We start from the raw sequence: 16,766 nt of genomic DNA on the forward strand, positions 1-16,766 counted from the left end.
AACCTAAATCAAACCTATCGCCCAGAGTAATACTAGTGAACACCGTGATTGATTTGCGATTAACTGACAGTCTTACTGAATACGGTAAGCTATACACCGTAGCTTTCAGGCGAAATGCAGGACGGTAATTATTGTACTCCATTTTTCACCAGCACGTCATACATAGCAGGCTTGTACGGGAAATTATAAACCAAAAATTATGGAAACTTTTTCAAACAGCTTAATCGTCTCCCGCTAAAGTCATTATACTCTCAGGTGCATTAGGTGATTAATTTCAGGTGCACTAGTACATTTTGCAGGACGGGTCTTACCGTGGGCCCTAGCCCTCCTTTGTAGAGGGCCAGGGTTCATAGGGGGCTTGGTTGGTTTGTTGGCTGGTTCTTGGCTCATCACCTGTTAGTTATGCGCGGAAGCTTTGGCTTATCGGCTCAAAATACATTGACACCCCCGGAATGACAAAATCAACAAGTCAGACACGATATATACATGGAACTCAGACACAATGCTAAGCATAAAAATGGGCAATCTAGTTTTGTTATGTTTTCTTGTTCTATATTCTAAATATGCCGTTTTGTGATTCCAGAGGTGCCACGGTCGTTTCCCCAAACGGTGAGGCTTGCCCGCGAAAGAACAACTGGTATTTTCCCTCTCTTTCATAGTTCGCCCCAACACCCCAGTTAGCAAGAGCGCCTACACTCCGGATCATCTTTTGGTGGTGGGGAGGGTTCGAGTCGCTTTACGCGCTCGCTATCTGTTGCTGACATGCAAGGACTGCGGCCGGCAGCAGAGGTTGTGGTAAAGGTCAGATGACGTCAGAGGGTAGGACGGCAGTGCCAATATTGGGGCACGATGAGCTTTCGCCATCAAATCCTCCCGTTGACCCGAAGTTTCACGATTGGATGGTAGTGTTAGGCTCATGCGACCAGCACCACTTAACGTGATCGTTGGTTCCTTAAATTTGCCCAATCAAAATATTAGGACTTGTGGCCAAAGCCTCAACCGATTCCGTGGCTTCAATTTCGTAAGCCTTGCCGAACCAGAGACAAATGGCGGGAGATGTCCACCGCCCACTGGTCTGACGTGTGAAGTGAACCGACCGCTCAGCTGACCTCGACCTGCTGACCTTCACTTCAGCTGACCTCGATTCCGACCAGGCGTCACTTCCATGCCGCAGAGCGGTCTGGCCGGCCATCAATCAACCCCAACCCGTCAGCTGCCGGGGGCATGCGCCTGGATCAGGACCGTTCTGCACAGTAGCTTAAGCATGGGTTGAAATCTAAAGTTCCAGGGTTGACCTTTAAGAGCTGAGGCGCATTGAGGCGCGAGGGATTTTATTTATGCTGTAAGTGGCGCACCAATACATTGTCTTAATGTTGCACAGTTCACCCGGAAAAGCGAAGTGAGCTTAATTAAATGTATGAATACAGCAGTGCCAGGTCAGGAGCAATCCCGATCGACGAGCGAATTCCGTGCCCAATGACCACCGCCGGTTCGTTCCTTTGGCCGCAGTGTATCTTCGACGCAGCGTCCCTGGATGCGTGCTTCGGCGTTCAAAAGTACAACCGAGTGCTCAACCGGACAGTGATGAGTGATGACGTCACCAGCAGCGGTGACGTCACGGCGCCGGACGCCCGGAACGTCACGCCGGCTGCTGACTTCAGCTGTCTGCCGTCAGCGGCACGTCACTTCCCCGAGGTCAGTGGTGGACAGTGGCGGAGGTCTGGCGCCGGCCGTGACGCTCCCGCGCCGCTCGGTCCCCGGCGGCCGCTGGTGGCCGCCGGGCGCTGTGTGGCCTCCAGGCACAAACGGGTCAGACGCCAGCTCACGCTGGCGAGGTGGTTTTGACTGGGCTGGCGTGTTGTGTGACATGCTTGTGTCTTAACGCGCGCCCTGGTAGCCGGCTGGATACCCTTTGCTTGGGTGGGGGTCCCTTTGATCCCCCGAGGCCTCAAAAACTAAGAGAGCTAAAGACAGCAAATTCGCAGGATGTGTTGGCATATACGGGAACTCCTTTGGATCAGAGTTCGAGATTCCCAGGTCATGACCTTGGAGTTAAATAAGGTTAAACAAGGTCAAATTGCAGGTTGATGTCCAAAGTGCCCGAAGAGCCTGACCTAAGAAAAAGTTCTTACGTTCATTGAACTCCAGTGACCTTGTTTGACCTTTCGAGGATTGTGGCGACCAAAATCATACACCACTGGTTTGAGTTTTGCGTTTGAATGAGCAACAAAAATCACGCTGGGCAGTATGTTCCTAAAAACAAAATGTTGACCTGGGTCATTTTGCCCCCACCCGAACAAACTGCCCCCCCCCCACCCCCAAACAAACATATTCTGGAAGTCAAACTGCCCTCACCCGAGGGAGTGTTATGATTCTTTATGCAACGTGCAAGAGAACGTTATGCGTTGTCCTTGAAATTTGCAGTCATCGGTCGTGTCACACCGAGGTGACTTCGTCCGGCGGTCCGTCGCCAGCAGGGTCATGAATCTGTCCGGGAGTTTCGTTTTCAACAGTAATATTACTTGATGTCCGTCCACCAGTATGTGACGGAGACGTGTGATTCCTTGTTTTCGTTGTCAAGTCTGTGGCATTAGGTGGTGTGTTGTATTTTCTTCGTGCCCCAAAGAGTTCTGACAACCGGAATATGGCATTTTGACCCCGTGGAACTCTCGTGTCGTTTTACGCTCACAGGGGCCTGCCCGCATGCAATAGCATGCGATGTCATCCGAGCCCACTATGAGCACTATGCTCGAGTGGTATCACCAATAGTATTCGCATTTTGAGTTGCGGGAATCCTCACCAGCGAGACAGTGCGATTATTTTTGATGTTGTGTTGGTTTGTCACGTGTTATGTCTGTGACCAAAACATCCGGTGTTCCTAATGTCCGATTACATAATCTCCTGCTGAATGTATTTAGTTCTCTTCACCATATTTTATAAAAATCGGTCATGATTATTGCATACGCAAAAAATACATCCGATGTATTTTAGCGTAAGAAATTATTCACACAGTATTTATATAGCGTTTTTGCGTTTGCCTACTTTGCCCTGGTCTCACATCCGTGACAATAATGTCGTATCGTGCAGGTGTATCAGGAACTTGATCGCGGCTTCATTCATCAAACTAAATTCAACCTCCGTGCGCCGAGCCGGGCTTTGCGATGCATCCACGAACGTACCGTCCGCAATCCGTGTGGTTTGCGGAACCACACGGATTGTTTTTCGCAGTTTTCCAGAATGTCCGCAGTTTTTGCGACGCACGGTTGGGTCAGAGACCATCGGGTGGACTGGAAATTTCGGCATTTTGAAACATACGTTACTGAATGCAAAGCGCTGTTGTCGAACCTCTCGTTAAGGGTGCGATGGAATACAGCACGGTATGCCCCTATTCACTTCCTCCACCTCGACTATTTTGTAGCTCATAGTTCGCTTTATCTCACGAATCAAGCACTGCCAAATGGTTACCATTTCACATTTTTGTGACATTGAAAAACCGTTGATCAATTACTAAGTCAGCACCGCCGAGTTCTAGAAGTAAAACACCCTGACACGCGCACTGCATTTTGCCAGGTAACCTGCAGCAATTTGCTTAGCTTCAGCAACTCAGCTTCAATCCGGCTTCGTTCACTCGTAAACTGCGAAGTAAAGAAGCTTTGGTGACGACTGAATTCATTACTTCAATCCCTTGCTCCGTGAAATTTAAGAAGGGCAGCTCTTTTTAACAGAGAAGCGCCTTGCGAATTGTGCGGAGATGTGAAGCTTATGCGTGCGTAGCAATTACAATTGCCAGGTATTTGTAAAGGAAGGCCGTTGCCACGGAAACGCAGCACCACACAGTTTTTCACCTAATGTGCTGTGGAACGGAAAAGTAACGCGATGACTTTGGCACTGCTGCCGCAACGCAGAGACAATGCAGCGGCGCAGAGGATGGATGGCAGCAGCAGACGTGGAAGCACCTGACGCCTGAGTTGGAGTTCGGATTATTCCTTCGAAGGTTTCAGAGTGCGGAGCAAAACCCGGGCGCGCCGGACATTTCAATTAGCGCTTGAAAACTGGATTCGATGCCTCAGTTGACTCGAACGCCTGCCTTCAAATTCACCCAGCTAGCGTGATCTCCCCGTGGGGTGGGTTCGGTTCTCTTCAGACACTTGCTGTTTGCCCCTGACTAAGATGGCCTACGGCCGGTGGCAGCAGCCGCGCTAAAGGTCACATGACGTCGGAGGCAGGACGGGCTACTGCAGCACCAGCTTAGCAGCGCGTTAAACCTTCGCCCCAGATCATGCTGCTGAGCTGAAATGTCATGATCAGATGGTGGGCAAGGCTCCACGCAGCAGACCGTGCGTGGACTAAGTTCTGCTCCCATCAACCCATCCAATCAAAATGTTCCAGCTAGATTTAGAGACATATAAATAAGGGTACTTTGTTAATTACGTACGATCTCAGCTGCCGTTCATTTCAGTCATTGGTGTAGAAACAGGGCTCATGGGACGTCGCTCCCCCTCCCCCCCCTCCCCCCCTCCCCCCCTCCCCCCCGCTTGCCCCGCCGGTTTGGTTGGTGAAAGTTTAGTACTAGCCCTATAGGGCGTTAACCCTATCAAACGCCTGGCCAGAAAGCGTGAGACGGATTGACTCGAAAATGGGTGTACCAACTGTCTTCCTATAATTTCATTGTCATGCTTCCGCTTTATTTTGTTAACGGAGCAAACAATGGCGGTCACTGTCGCAAAACACTTAGAAACCGATTCAACGTCCGCATGTTGAACTACAGATTGTCTGATGTAGTATATGGCCGTACCATATCATTCCAACGCTGACGGATTGCATCTGACCCCATCTTGGATCTGACAGCGACCGTCCGACGGCAGATCCGACGTTGTTGCTGACTTATCAACGCGGTTGCTGACCTCCGACAGTTGACGTGATTTAGTGTGGCTGCGTCTCAAATGTACAAAGCATCGGTTGTCATGAAATTCGCCTGCGTTTCAGTTCGTCACGTTCAGCGTCATCGCGGCGATGGTCTCGTGCGCTGTGTTCCAGCAAGTCACCTCCCTGGTGAAGACTGGCACTCTTCTCGTCATCTGCTTATCCTACCTCGTTCTTGTGCTGGTTCACCAGCCCACGCTTTTCAATGGCGAACTTTTGGGGTAAGCTCACTTCTTAACGGTGTGCTGAGTGCCGTTTGACTGGCTCGCGATGTCCGAACGCAAATGCCGGATGCCTTAATAGGGCTTCGCACCAGACTCGGTTACAGGTGCATGGGGATGTGTATGAACCTCGCTGGAGACGCGGAGAATCCTACGTCACCATACGTTGAAGCTGCGTTTAGTGTGAAGGCCGCTTTAGTCCTGAGTTACGGATTCCAACTGGCAAACATCAAACGACAAAAGTCAAACGAGGAAAGTGAATTGGACATGGGACAGCACTTAGCTTTTTTTTCTCCAAAGGAAAATCGAGTCAAATATGCAAACTAGTGAGAAGCCTAGTGTCTGCCCTAAATAACTTGGAGACGCAGCTTGGTGCCGTCGAGTCAGAAAGCTACCTGCTACATTACACTAATGTTATCTCACTACCTTTTCATAACTAAACAAAATGCAGTTGTAGATGTTCCGGATTTCTGTGAGCAAAGGGAAATCGCAGTAGGCGAGGATACACCTTCAACGCACTTGACCTATTGGAAGTTGCATTACTTAACTCTATATAAGCTGAAATACCTTGTGGTTTAAAATAACAAATGTCTTCACCTTATTGCTGCACGTTAACGCAAAGGTACCACGTGTGTTTCCCAACAATAAATTCTTTAAGATAAAAGGGGTTGATGGTTTCCGAACAAACACCTCAGGAAGAAATATGTAAGCATTTCATGGAAGGCTAGTGCAGGTACGCGGCATGTTCAGTTGTGTTAGACCTCATATTATATATATATATATATATATATATATATATATAAAGATATATACTGGAGACAATGTGCCTTCTGGTCCCTCATAACGCAGGAAGTGTTCCCAGAGCAATGTCTCCTTTCCCTTGGGACGTCCTGAAAATGCGCTTTACACACACCTAGCACATCGAGATTCCATACATGCGGGTGGCGTAAAAAAGATGAAAAAGATGAAGATGATGAATGTCGATAAAGAAAAAGATGAATGTCGATTTTTGCAACTGTATTTGTCCGTCTATCTGCGTGTGCGAGGTATCGGACGTATCTTTTGATTGCGCGCATTCTGCATGTGACGCGTTGGCCCTGAAACGTATGCGATCACGCGCATAATAGGGGAAAACGATATAGGTATTCCGTTCTCAGGGGCTACGCAGACGCTGAGCAATCAGCTGGCGCCATTCCGCTGATGAGCAGCCCGTGGGGGGGGGGGGGGGGGGTGGCGGGTGTGCTGCTTCCCGACAGTCATAACAGTATGCACGTGGACCTTACAGGCACCAAACCGTTGTCTTCTATTTTAAGGTGATATTTGCCAAGTTGCAGCGCAATCGCCTAGTCCATCTTTTCACCAGGGGTTTTCCCTTTACGCCGTAATTATTCCGCAATGCTTGAGCAGAACATTGTCTCTATAGGTGATACGCAGGTGGATGGGGTACTTTTCGGACAACGACATTTTTGCAAATGGCACTAAGGATGGAGGCAAAGTGCAAAAGTGGTCATGTGGTTCTGCACAAAAGTGTCGTAGATGATATTTAACTTTTTCCTAAATTCTGCCCTTTAAAATGCACCTGGGGGCGTGTGCCGCCACTGTAATATATGGGCAACACTTAAAATGACTCGATCTGTCAACAAAATCACTTGAGTTTGGACAATTGATAATGGATGCTTTAGGAGGACAGTGACAGCAGACGAGATTTGCGTTTTAGTTCTTTCCCTACGTAAGCACAGAGCTATTTCTGTTTTTTTCAGGCTTTGGGACTGCGGATCCCTTCCCCCTCCCCCCCCCCCCCACAGCTTCCGCCGTTTCGTTGCGACGCCACCGACCCCAGAGTTGGTAACACCCATGTGCATTGCTCTTAACGCTGTAGCCCGTGCAGTTGTCCGTGATTAGTTCGACTGTCGGGCATGGCTCGATGCAACATAAGACCCCTGTCCCGCCTGGCATATTCATTGTCGTGGTCTAGGACTGTCAGACCACTGAGCCGTGTGGTTCGTATCTCCTTGCTCGCGCCCGAATTGCAGCTTCCTAAACAATGCGGTCCTCCTTTGGTGGTTACTACTACTGCAAATTATGTATTTGCCCTACATCCGCAACCAAACTCGCTGTCCGCTAACGCACTATCATACAAACACGGAGGAGGCAGAAAAGACGACAGACGTGACGTTAAACAGACGCAGCAGACGCAGCAGACATAACCGAGCACAAGCAGATGGAAGCAGACGCGGCGAACTTTAGCGTGACGTCATGTGCCGCTATGTTCGTAGCTTTGGATTGCGCTGCAGCTGACTCTTTATTGCAGCTCGTCGACCGGTGAGCTGGTGACCACACGTTACGTCACTATCATCATCATGGGCACCTTCCTGTCAGCGCTTGTCATCCACGGCCGCCAGACGGAGGCCACGTCTCGGCTTGACTTTCCTCTGGAAGCTGCAAGCCACAGGTTGGTTCCAGCCCCCCCCCCCCCTCCGTCGTCAGGGCAAACCTCGGTATCGGTATGACCCTGATCTAGCATGGTGACTATTGTCACTGATGTACCTGTCCCTCTGTCGTGATAGAGCTTCGCCATCGGTGAGTGAGCCCTCCCCGCGCTCTATCATGGTGACCATCATTACCTGTGTGCTGGATCCTCTTGTCATGGTGAACCCCGCCTCCTGTCGTCAGTCATCATCCGAAATCGAACGATAATCAAAAGGTCGAATCAAAAAGGGAGGACAGATGTGAGAAGAACTACTGGCTACCGTTAAAGTCTCAGCTGTGACTGAGAAAGATCAATGTGTTTCGTACATGTTTCATATGCCGGGTGCGATGTGAACTACGGCAAATGCCCCAACGCGGGAGTAACTATCCTTAACTTAATGGCGCTGGCGATGCGAAGGCTGACACCAAGATTCGAAGAAACTTCCTAAACGACTGACGACATGGGCGTAGTGTACCGTAGTGTAGTGTAGTGTAAACGACGGACGACATGGGCGCAGTGTACCGTTCGTCTGTTTCGTTGTTAAGCTCGCCATCGGTGCGCGCTACCATCCGGCACGGCGCCCTGGGCCGTCATGGCCAGCCGGCGACCCTGTCATGGCTAGCCGGCGACCCCGTCATGTAGCGCTGGGTCGCCATCGCTAGCTTCTCCCCCATCATGGCTAGCCGGTGACCCCGTCATGTAGCGCTGGGGTGTCATCACTTGCCTCTCCGCCATCGTGACCAGCCGGTGGTCCCGTCATGGCTAGCCAGCGACTCCGTCATGGCTAGCCGGCGACCCCGTAATGGCTAGCCAGCGACCCCGTCATGTAGAGCTGGGTCGCCATCGCTTGCCTCTCCGCCGTCATAGCTAGCCGGAGATCCCGTCATGTAGCGCTGGGCCGTCATCGCTAGCTTCTCCCCCGTCATGGCTAGCCGGTGACCCCGTCATGTAGCGCTGGGTCGCCATCGCTTGCCTCTCCCCGTCATGGCTAGCCGGCGACCCCGTTATGTAAAGCCCCTGCCACCAGATTGTCGCAGCGTATTTCATGCGCGGACAGGCTTATTCCCAACTCTGGGATGAATCTGAGTCGACTTCGGAATGCCGCCAAATTTGCCTAAGTTTAGATGGCTTAGCCTCCCTACCATGCACGCTGGATTCGGGTGCGGTGTATTCGACGGTCATTTTGATCAGAATCATGATTGAGCGTGGTCACATTATGCGTAACATGGTTCTTGGTATATCGCAAAAACTCTGAATGAAAGCAGCATAATATGACAAAAGAAAAGTTTGCTGCAGATCTATGTGGTATTGAAGGCACGACCATAGCGGCAATGATCCACGTAATAATTACAGCTGGTCCGGCCCGTTTGGGAAAGGAGAGACAATGGACGTTTGAATGCAGTGATTCCTTGGACGCCACGATACCTGTAGCGTCACGCAGAGTAGGCGGCTGGAAGGCCGCCCACGTCGACGCCAGAGTTGTCTGCGAACAGGGGTTCGATGTCATAGACTATGAGGCAAATGTGCACTGCCATATCTACGGAATAATGCATTCGAGTATTTCCTTTGCTGTGGAATATAATATGAAACTTGTCCCTCGTGCCGTTACGCTCGCGGCTGTTGACCTGAACGACACAGATACCGTTCCGTATGTCGCCCATTGAAACGGCAATTCTGGGGCTGAATTCCCACTGTGTCGCAATTTGTGTCACCAGCTCATTTTATTTCACATTTAATTTCCTCTGGATCCAATGTAAGAGAAAAACAAGGCATGCTCAAAAGTCTTGTACGAAAACAAGCAAAGACCTTACATCGCAGTACTCAAGGACTTGTGCTTCTTGTGCCTGAAAACAACATGGAGCTACGATCAGTGGCTGAAACGATCACATCGTGTATGAAAATGGCTGACGGCCGGGCCGGGCCGAGCCGCTGTTCTCATGCAGATGATGTCGGCAATTAAGCTAATGGATCCAGACGCCTCCAACGATCGTTGCCAATAGACTGGACCAATGCGTTGGAAAGCGTGGCAGTTCTGACACTCCACCCAGCGGCGGCCCATTGATGTGAGATTCGTGCACTAATGCACGAAAGACAAGACTTGTTAACTGCCATCTATGAGTGTAGTCACGCTTGGTAAAACACGCACATTTCGGCTGGGTATAACCACAATGCACGAGCCTACCCGTCAGAATAATTTTCATGGACAATTGCGTTATAAAAAGGTTTTAATGACATAGTACGAAAGGTCATCCGACTATTTGCGGTGCGGTGCGAGCATTTCATGACGGCCGAAAATCGCATCAGACAGCTATGCGTGACGCATCAAATTGGTATCCAGCAGCCAAATCCAACGAGAGGCAGGCGTCGCGTTCATATTTTTATTTAAACTGTAGACACGTCTTTCCTCTTATTCTTTAAATTCATTTAGAATTACTTTAATCCTAGATCTCCTCATGCTTCGGATATTACTATCATCCGTGCCGTTACCATTTGCTGTTAATATCCTTACCCACGCTACTGCACAGCGGTCGCATCCGTCGCAGTGTTGGCGCAAATGTGTTTCATGTATATGCAAACGTGTATATGTGGCTGTGGAGGCTGCCGACAGCTAAAGAGAAAAACGAGCTGTGAGTTGGATACAATATATCCACATTAGCGTCGTCTGTACTGACTGGGAAACTCTGCCGTTTGGCCTCTAATAACTCAGGCACCGTAGACTGCAGACGGCCGAATCCCGACCTGTTCTGAATCAGCGTAGCGAGAGGAATGTTTACGCAATACTTTGGTGCAGATCGAGCCAGCGTGCGTCGCGCGGATCGAGCAAACTTGACCCATGCGGTTAGCACTGGCGCCAGTTGATACCGCGCCATTTGAAAGTTGCCGCGGCAGCACAGAATATCGGTCGCTGAATGGTTGCGTATCTGCCGGTTCCGAGGAGACGAATAGTTGAAAATTAAACTAAACCGATTTGCATAAACGCGAGCAGAAACTGAGAGATCAATAAATAAAAACTGGTCCTGCACCACTGTCTATCAGCTGCGTTGTTCGAGTTAGAGCATGGCGAGCATCCCTGCTCCCGTTTACCTTCGGTTTCTTGGAAGTTGAACGTCTTGTGGTGTGATATTTCTTAGATTTTTTGCTGTATTGTTTCAGTAAGTGATTTCTTGGACACATATTTTAACAATGAAACCAAATACAACCACATAGTGCGTGTGTTCAACTTTCTATTCCTTGGAAGTAAACCTTCCTTCATTACCTGCTCATTCATTACCCTGTCTTTCATCATCCAGCCACGCATTACGCATTCATTCATTTCCCGATCACGCACTGTCCGGTTATCATTGTCTGGCCATTCATTACCCGGCCAGCCATTACCCCGTCTTTCATTACCCGATCATTCATCATCCGGCAATCGCATTGATAGTTCAAACTATATTGAGTAAATATCTGTCCCCTGTTTTGGTCAGATTATGTCATCAGAAAATGTTTTTAAAAAATGATTATGGCTTGACATGACGCTGTGTCCATTGACTGGTCTGAACTGGAAATTCAATGGACGTAAGTGACTTTACGTTTTGTTCCTGTTCCGACAGAGGAAAAGGAGGAAATGGAGCACCTCCAGGCGTACAACAGGAAACTGCTGGCCAACATTTTACCAGCGCATGTAGCAGACTATTTTATGTCTGGGGAAAAAGGAGACGTAAGTATTCATTCGGCATCAATCTGTAAACAGTCATTCGTAGTATCGATGCCTTACAGATCGCAGCAGGCAGGCTCCTGATGGGAACCAGACGAGCCCTTCACTAACCGGTAAGAGTCATAAGTACGGTCATATTTGTCTTCCCTGGAGTTAGCCAAGTACAGTTTTATTTATTTGGCGTGCGGCAGCATGTTAACGCAATGACATCGGTTGATAATTGTCACTTAACACTTTTGCGTAGTTTTATTTGGCTTTCTGTTTTATTTACTTTTAAATTTTGACGTTTTGCAACGCTGCCGGAAATGCGACTCGATCAAACGGCGGCAAACTCGATCAAAGTCAATCTAGGCGGAAATGTCCTGGGTAAGTTTCCTGCTTAACTTTAAGTACTCTGTGATGCCTGGTGCTTGGAAATGGTCGTCCAAATCCTTCATTCATGTTTTTAGGCGCGCGAAGAATTCCTCTGTTGTAACGTTCATTCGCTCAGTCAGCCACCGATTCAATTAAAGCACTCACTCAACAGTCTTGGCTTCGCTCATTATTTTTCATTCTAGCCAACTGCAGCCCTCAATAACTCAGTTATTTACTACGGCACTCAGTCGGTCACTAACTCACTTAATCACTGATCAACTCTGCCAATCATTGAGCAAATCACTCATCATCCTTACGTCACTCCTCCCATCCGCTCACATATTCCATCGCACACAGCCAATCTCTATCCATGAATCAATCCAGCGAGCTAGAATTGCTTTTGAACTAGGGTGGGAGTGAAAAATCTCATCGCAAAAAGACCGTCCGGGAGTGAAAAATTCAATTTACAAAAGATGGAACTTATGAGCTGGTGACTGATGCTTCAACAAACAGATATCTATCTCAAGTTCGCATGGACGTAACATCATGCACCTGACAAAACTGTTTTGTTTCTGAACATCTTAGGCCATTAAAGTGAAACAGAAAACATTAAAGCTTAGCAACTTCATGACAGTGTAATGAGCATAATAGATTATTAACATCAATAATTTGATGTTGCACTTCCCTCCCACAGCACTTTTAACACAACTCAAAGCAAAAGAATTCAATAACAAAATAACAGAAAGTTCAACGAGGATGAAGCGCTCAAACAAAAAAATCCTTGGACTCGGACAAACTTCAGCCCATCACCAAGTTAAACACAATATACATACTTCTGGCTTCTGTTAAAATGGGGTCAGGGAAAACAAACATTTTGTCACTGTTTCTTACAAAATGCCGATGCTTATTTCCATGAAAGTAGCCTAACTATGCCCGACCTAAATGGGCCTTACTTCATCTCATCCTGTCTAACCTGTTGGTATCACAGCAGCAGTTGTGAGTTACTGATTCCTGCACAATTCCTATTGTCACGTGCCATGCACTTAACCAACTTAACTTAACTTAGAGTAGCCCATATGTTGAACGTCATCTCAACTAACCTATCTGTTGACAGCAGCACTTACGATAAAAACATGATAAAGCTCATTTTTAGCTGCTTTCAGCTTGCATTTGTATTCAGTTTATTTGTGTATGCTTGGTGACTTCAGACAAAGTTGACAACACCCAAATGGAACCACTTGCATCTATCACTTTGAACAACTTATTCTGATTGCCATGGTTAAGCTGTGTCAAGGGCAATAATGGGTATGCTCCACAAAACAATCGCTCTTCTCCAAAAGGAACATAACTTTTAGATGACCATGCCAGTTTTGCTGCTTGCCTTTTCAGCTGTAGCAAAGACATCTATTAAAGCTTGTTAATTCATCTTTAATGACATAGCTTGAGATGTTGGCTTCACATTTTCAATGGCATGGTCTGACTATTTGCTTAATGCTGATATTTACCTCATATCACAATTGCTATGCAGCTTAGAGTATTCCGGTATTAAAAATATAGTGCGTATATACAGTACAGTTATTTGCCAGTAAGCAAACCATGACAACCATGGAAAACATCTGGTTAAAGCAACTATGAGGGGCCACTTCAAGAAATTTGCGACAAATAATCAGGAATGTGGAACAAAATAAGCCCATTGCATGCCTTGTGGTATAATAATTTCTCTTACGACAAAACTCGATTGACTGAAGCAGAAAATTGCTAACTCTGGCTACCAATCATGTGTTGAAAGCAGGTCAGGTAAGCAACTACTTGGTCCACAGGAGACTTACTGTCTTCTTCCTGCTCCCCAAAAACAAAAACTCAGCACCTTTTGCATGGTTTGCTGGCAGAGTCATCCCACTCACCCCCAAATATAAATATAAATCATGCCCACCAACCTACGAGATTAAAATGCGAAACAAGCGAGAGGCGTGCATGATAAACATTTCCGGAGGGCAGAATTTCGCCATCAAACACTTCTGTATTAGCTGCGTCAGGTCTGTCCCAAAGCTGTGTATGGCAGCATAAGGATAGCCTTGTCAGGTAGCCTGGTGAGTTATACGCTCGAAATGCTTAGATTTATCCTTATCGAGCACCGCCATGAACCAAAAATGGCTAACCGAGGGTTTAGCAGGGCAAAAATGGCAGTAAAAATGAGTTTTCTGCTTCAAATTGTCTCCTTTATTGCCTGTGAATTGTTCATTCTCGGGCGCATATCAAACACGTTTGGGCGACTGGCGAATTAATCTAATTTATGTATAAATACGTGCAAGTTTGCAGTTGGAGCATCTTGCACAGAAAGTGGTCAAAATTTTAAGCAACTGATGGTACCTCTAAAGGCAATGGGAAAGGAAGAAAAAATAAAGTGGTATCACACTCGCATGATACGAAGAAAAAGCAAAAGTGGTTGAAGACTGATACTTTTTTGGGAACGTTTTGTTATCAGATGATTTGACTTAAATTCTGTTAAAATAAGTGCTCAAATTGTGATATTCATCTTTTGAATTTTATTTAGAATACATTTTTTGAATTTTGCACCCCTGCATTTCGGGAGTGATGCAATTTAGTCGTCAAGTTTCTTCGGGTAAAATAAATATCTGAGGCAAAGTTGTCTACCGGGCCTTGCTGGCGTTTGCACCAGGCTCTGCTTTCGTGGTGTGGTGGTAAGACAAAAAAATTGGGGATACGTGAAAACCTTGCATTTGGCACACCCGCCGATTGTGATGCATTTTGTAAACAAACCAAACTTGATGCGTGCAAGCGGCTGGAGTCGCTGGGGGGTCTTGGGCTTGGAGGTACCTGGCGTCCTTGCTCTGTGCATACATAGACATGATTCAGATTTAGGTGAGGCAGGACATAGCCATAATTGTCCAGGCTCTGTGGAGCCTTGTTTATGCTTGGTGGTTTCAACTTGAGCTCGGTTTTGTATGACATCTGAAAACCTCAGAAAGGGAAATATGGGTTTGGCATTTGCGATTAGACAATGTCAGGCAGGAGTGAAAAATTCACATAAAATATGGGGAAAAGGAGTGAAAAATTCCTCCTCATAGGGTGTTGCTTTACACCCAAAGTCGGTTATTCTAGGACACTGAATCAATCACGTGTTGGCTCATTTCATCACTCACACAAGCATACGTAATGACCATCTGTTTCCTCGATCAATCGCTCTGTAATCATGTCTTCGAAATTCGGTCAAAACGCTCAAATATAATTTTCTCCCCTCATCTTCTTTTGTGTCTGGCCTCTTAATTGGACCCCTTGATTGAGCCTTCCCCCTAACCTTCTAATCCTAGTTGTACCTCTTAATTGTATTCGTTTCCTCGTTCTCAGTGGAGCGTGCCGACTGTTTCTGTGTCGGGCGGGGCGATTCCGGCTGGCTGAGGTGCCGCGTCTCCTCCGGCAGGACCTGTACCATCAGCAGTGCGACTCAGTGTGCATCATGTTTGCGTCCATTCCGAACTTCTCGGACTTCTACGTGGAGCTGGAGGGCAACAACGAGGGTGTCGAATGCCTCCGCCTGCTGAATGAGATCATCGCCGACTTTGACGAGCTGCTCAGCGAAGAGCGCTTCAAGTATGTGGAGAAGATCAAGTCCACCGGCTCCACCTACATGGCCGCTTCCGGTAAGTGGCAGAACCAAGGCAGATCTCAACGCCATCCTGACCCTTTCAAAATTATACGGACTGGCTTCGTACGTGTACTTCACACCCCAACGCTAGCAGCTACCAGTTTCCCTACGGTTTCAAATCAAAGATGAAAATTCTACAACGCTCATGACCCCGGGAGTCAGGCATGAAATGTATCAATCAAGGAAATATTACTGGACATCCTATGTGTTACCTACAGTGCAGTACAGCTTGCGGCGAAGCATTTAAAAGGTGGTATATGCGCATGTATTTATCCATATATCATTATTGGGGTGCGGTGACAGTGGTTCTCTTCCCCAAGCAACTGTGCTGGCCCCCGGACTAGCATCTGAAAATGACTGTCGACTCTTTACTGGGACGGTACTTAATCAATGCAATGTCACGCCATCTGCAACCAGGGCGGATTCAGGATTTTGTCAAGGCGGAACACCTTAAATTTCCGAGGGTCTGCAATGAGGTGGCGTCCGAAAAAGTCTCGTGGGGAAATGTCCTATTTTGTTTTCTTTTCCAGCTTTGGTACCATGTACAGCAAGCACACTGCATGCTGGAAATTGATGTCTGGCTAGCTTATGTGCATTTGAATGCGTCATTTTCACTTTTCTGGGGAAGATCCGCGATTGTGTGCGCTCGAAATATCAGCCGTAGATCCATGTCAACTTTACAGGGCACACAAGAATTTGCCCTCACGGGGGTAGCCGAGTGGGTTCCAAGGAAACGGACAATGCGGGACCCATAGCCACCAGTCATGGGAGTCCGAAGCCGGCTTCGGCTTCGGCGTCCGCTTTGCAAAGACTCGGCTTTCTTGCAATGACTCTGGATTCGACTGCGGCTGTGAAGCATTTCCTTCGGCCAGCTTCGGCTTCAATTTCGTCATCTTGCCATTCTGAATGGTTGGTTTGAGCCTCGGCTTTTGCTGCATGACATATTTAACAGATGGCTTCGGTTTCGGTTTTGAAGGCATTTTGAATTATAACTCCGGCCTCGGTTCATTGCGACTTTATTTGCTTTGGCTCTGTCATGCTAATTTGCCACCACTGTTGCGGCTTTGCTTCGCAAAAACAGTCTTACCGTGCCGTTAACCCAACATACCACGATTTGTTTAGGCTGTGAGACATACATGACCAAAATTTTAAACAAACCGGTTATATCTAGGACCAATTAACGCTTGCCGACGGTCCGATAATCCAATGCCCGAAACGTTGCGCATATATGGGTGCAAAGACGAGAATGATAATCCGGAAAATATTTTATTCGTAATGCTAACGTCTTGTTTCAATCACTTCGCAAAGCTATCGCGATGTTTCCTTAAGTCAAGCAGTGTTTGGAAGCGCGAAAAGGGCTTTGACTGCGTAAAATAACGCTTGCACTAGATCCAGCTTCGGCTTCGGCACCGTTATTTCGAACTGAGGGTGATT

General features: G+C 47.6%; 1 protein-coding gene across 2 annotated transcripts in view; it reads left to right on the plus strand.

The window, feature by feature from the left end:
• Positions 1-15,313, plus strand: part of LOC119096346 (adenylate cyclase type 5) — a 184,609-nt gene extending 169,296 nt beyond the window's left edge. For both annotated transcript variants that reach the window (XM_037219193.1, XM_037219194.1), the window contains exons 14-18: positions 1,510-1,695; positions 4,987-5,144; positions 7,456-7,596; positions 11,208-11,314; positions 15,108-15,313. In XM_037219193.1, the coding sequence (XP_037075088.1) occupies positions 1,510-1,695; positions 4,987-5,144; positions 7,456-7,596; positions 11,208-11,314; positions 15,108-15,232 (717 nt within the window). In that variant the 3' untranslated portion in view covers positions 15,233-15,313. The remainder of the gene's footprint in view (positions 1-1,509; positions 1,696-4,986; positions 5,145-7,455; positions 7,597-11,207; positions 11,315-15,107) is intronic.
• Positions 15,314-16,766: the final 1,453 nt, after the last annotated feature.

Source organism: Pollicipes pollicipes, unplaced genomic scaffold, assembly GCF_011947565.3.
Source record: "Pollicipes pollicipes isolate AB1234 unplaced genomic scaffold, Ppol_2.1 Scaffold_4295;HRSCAF=5057_pilon_pilon_pilon, whole genome shotgun sequence".
NCBI lineage: Eukaryota > Metazoa > Arthropoda > Thecostraca > Pollicipedomorpha > Pollicipedidae > Pollicipes > Pollicipes pollicipes.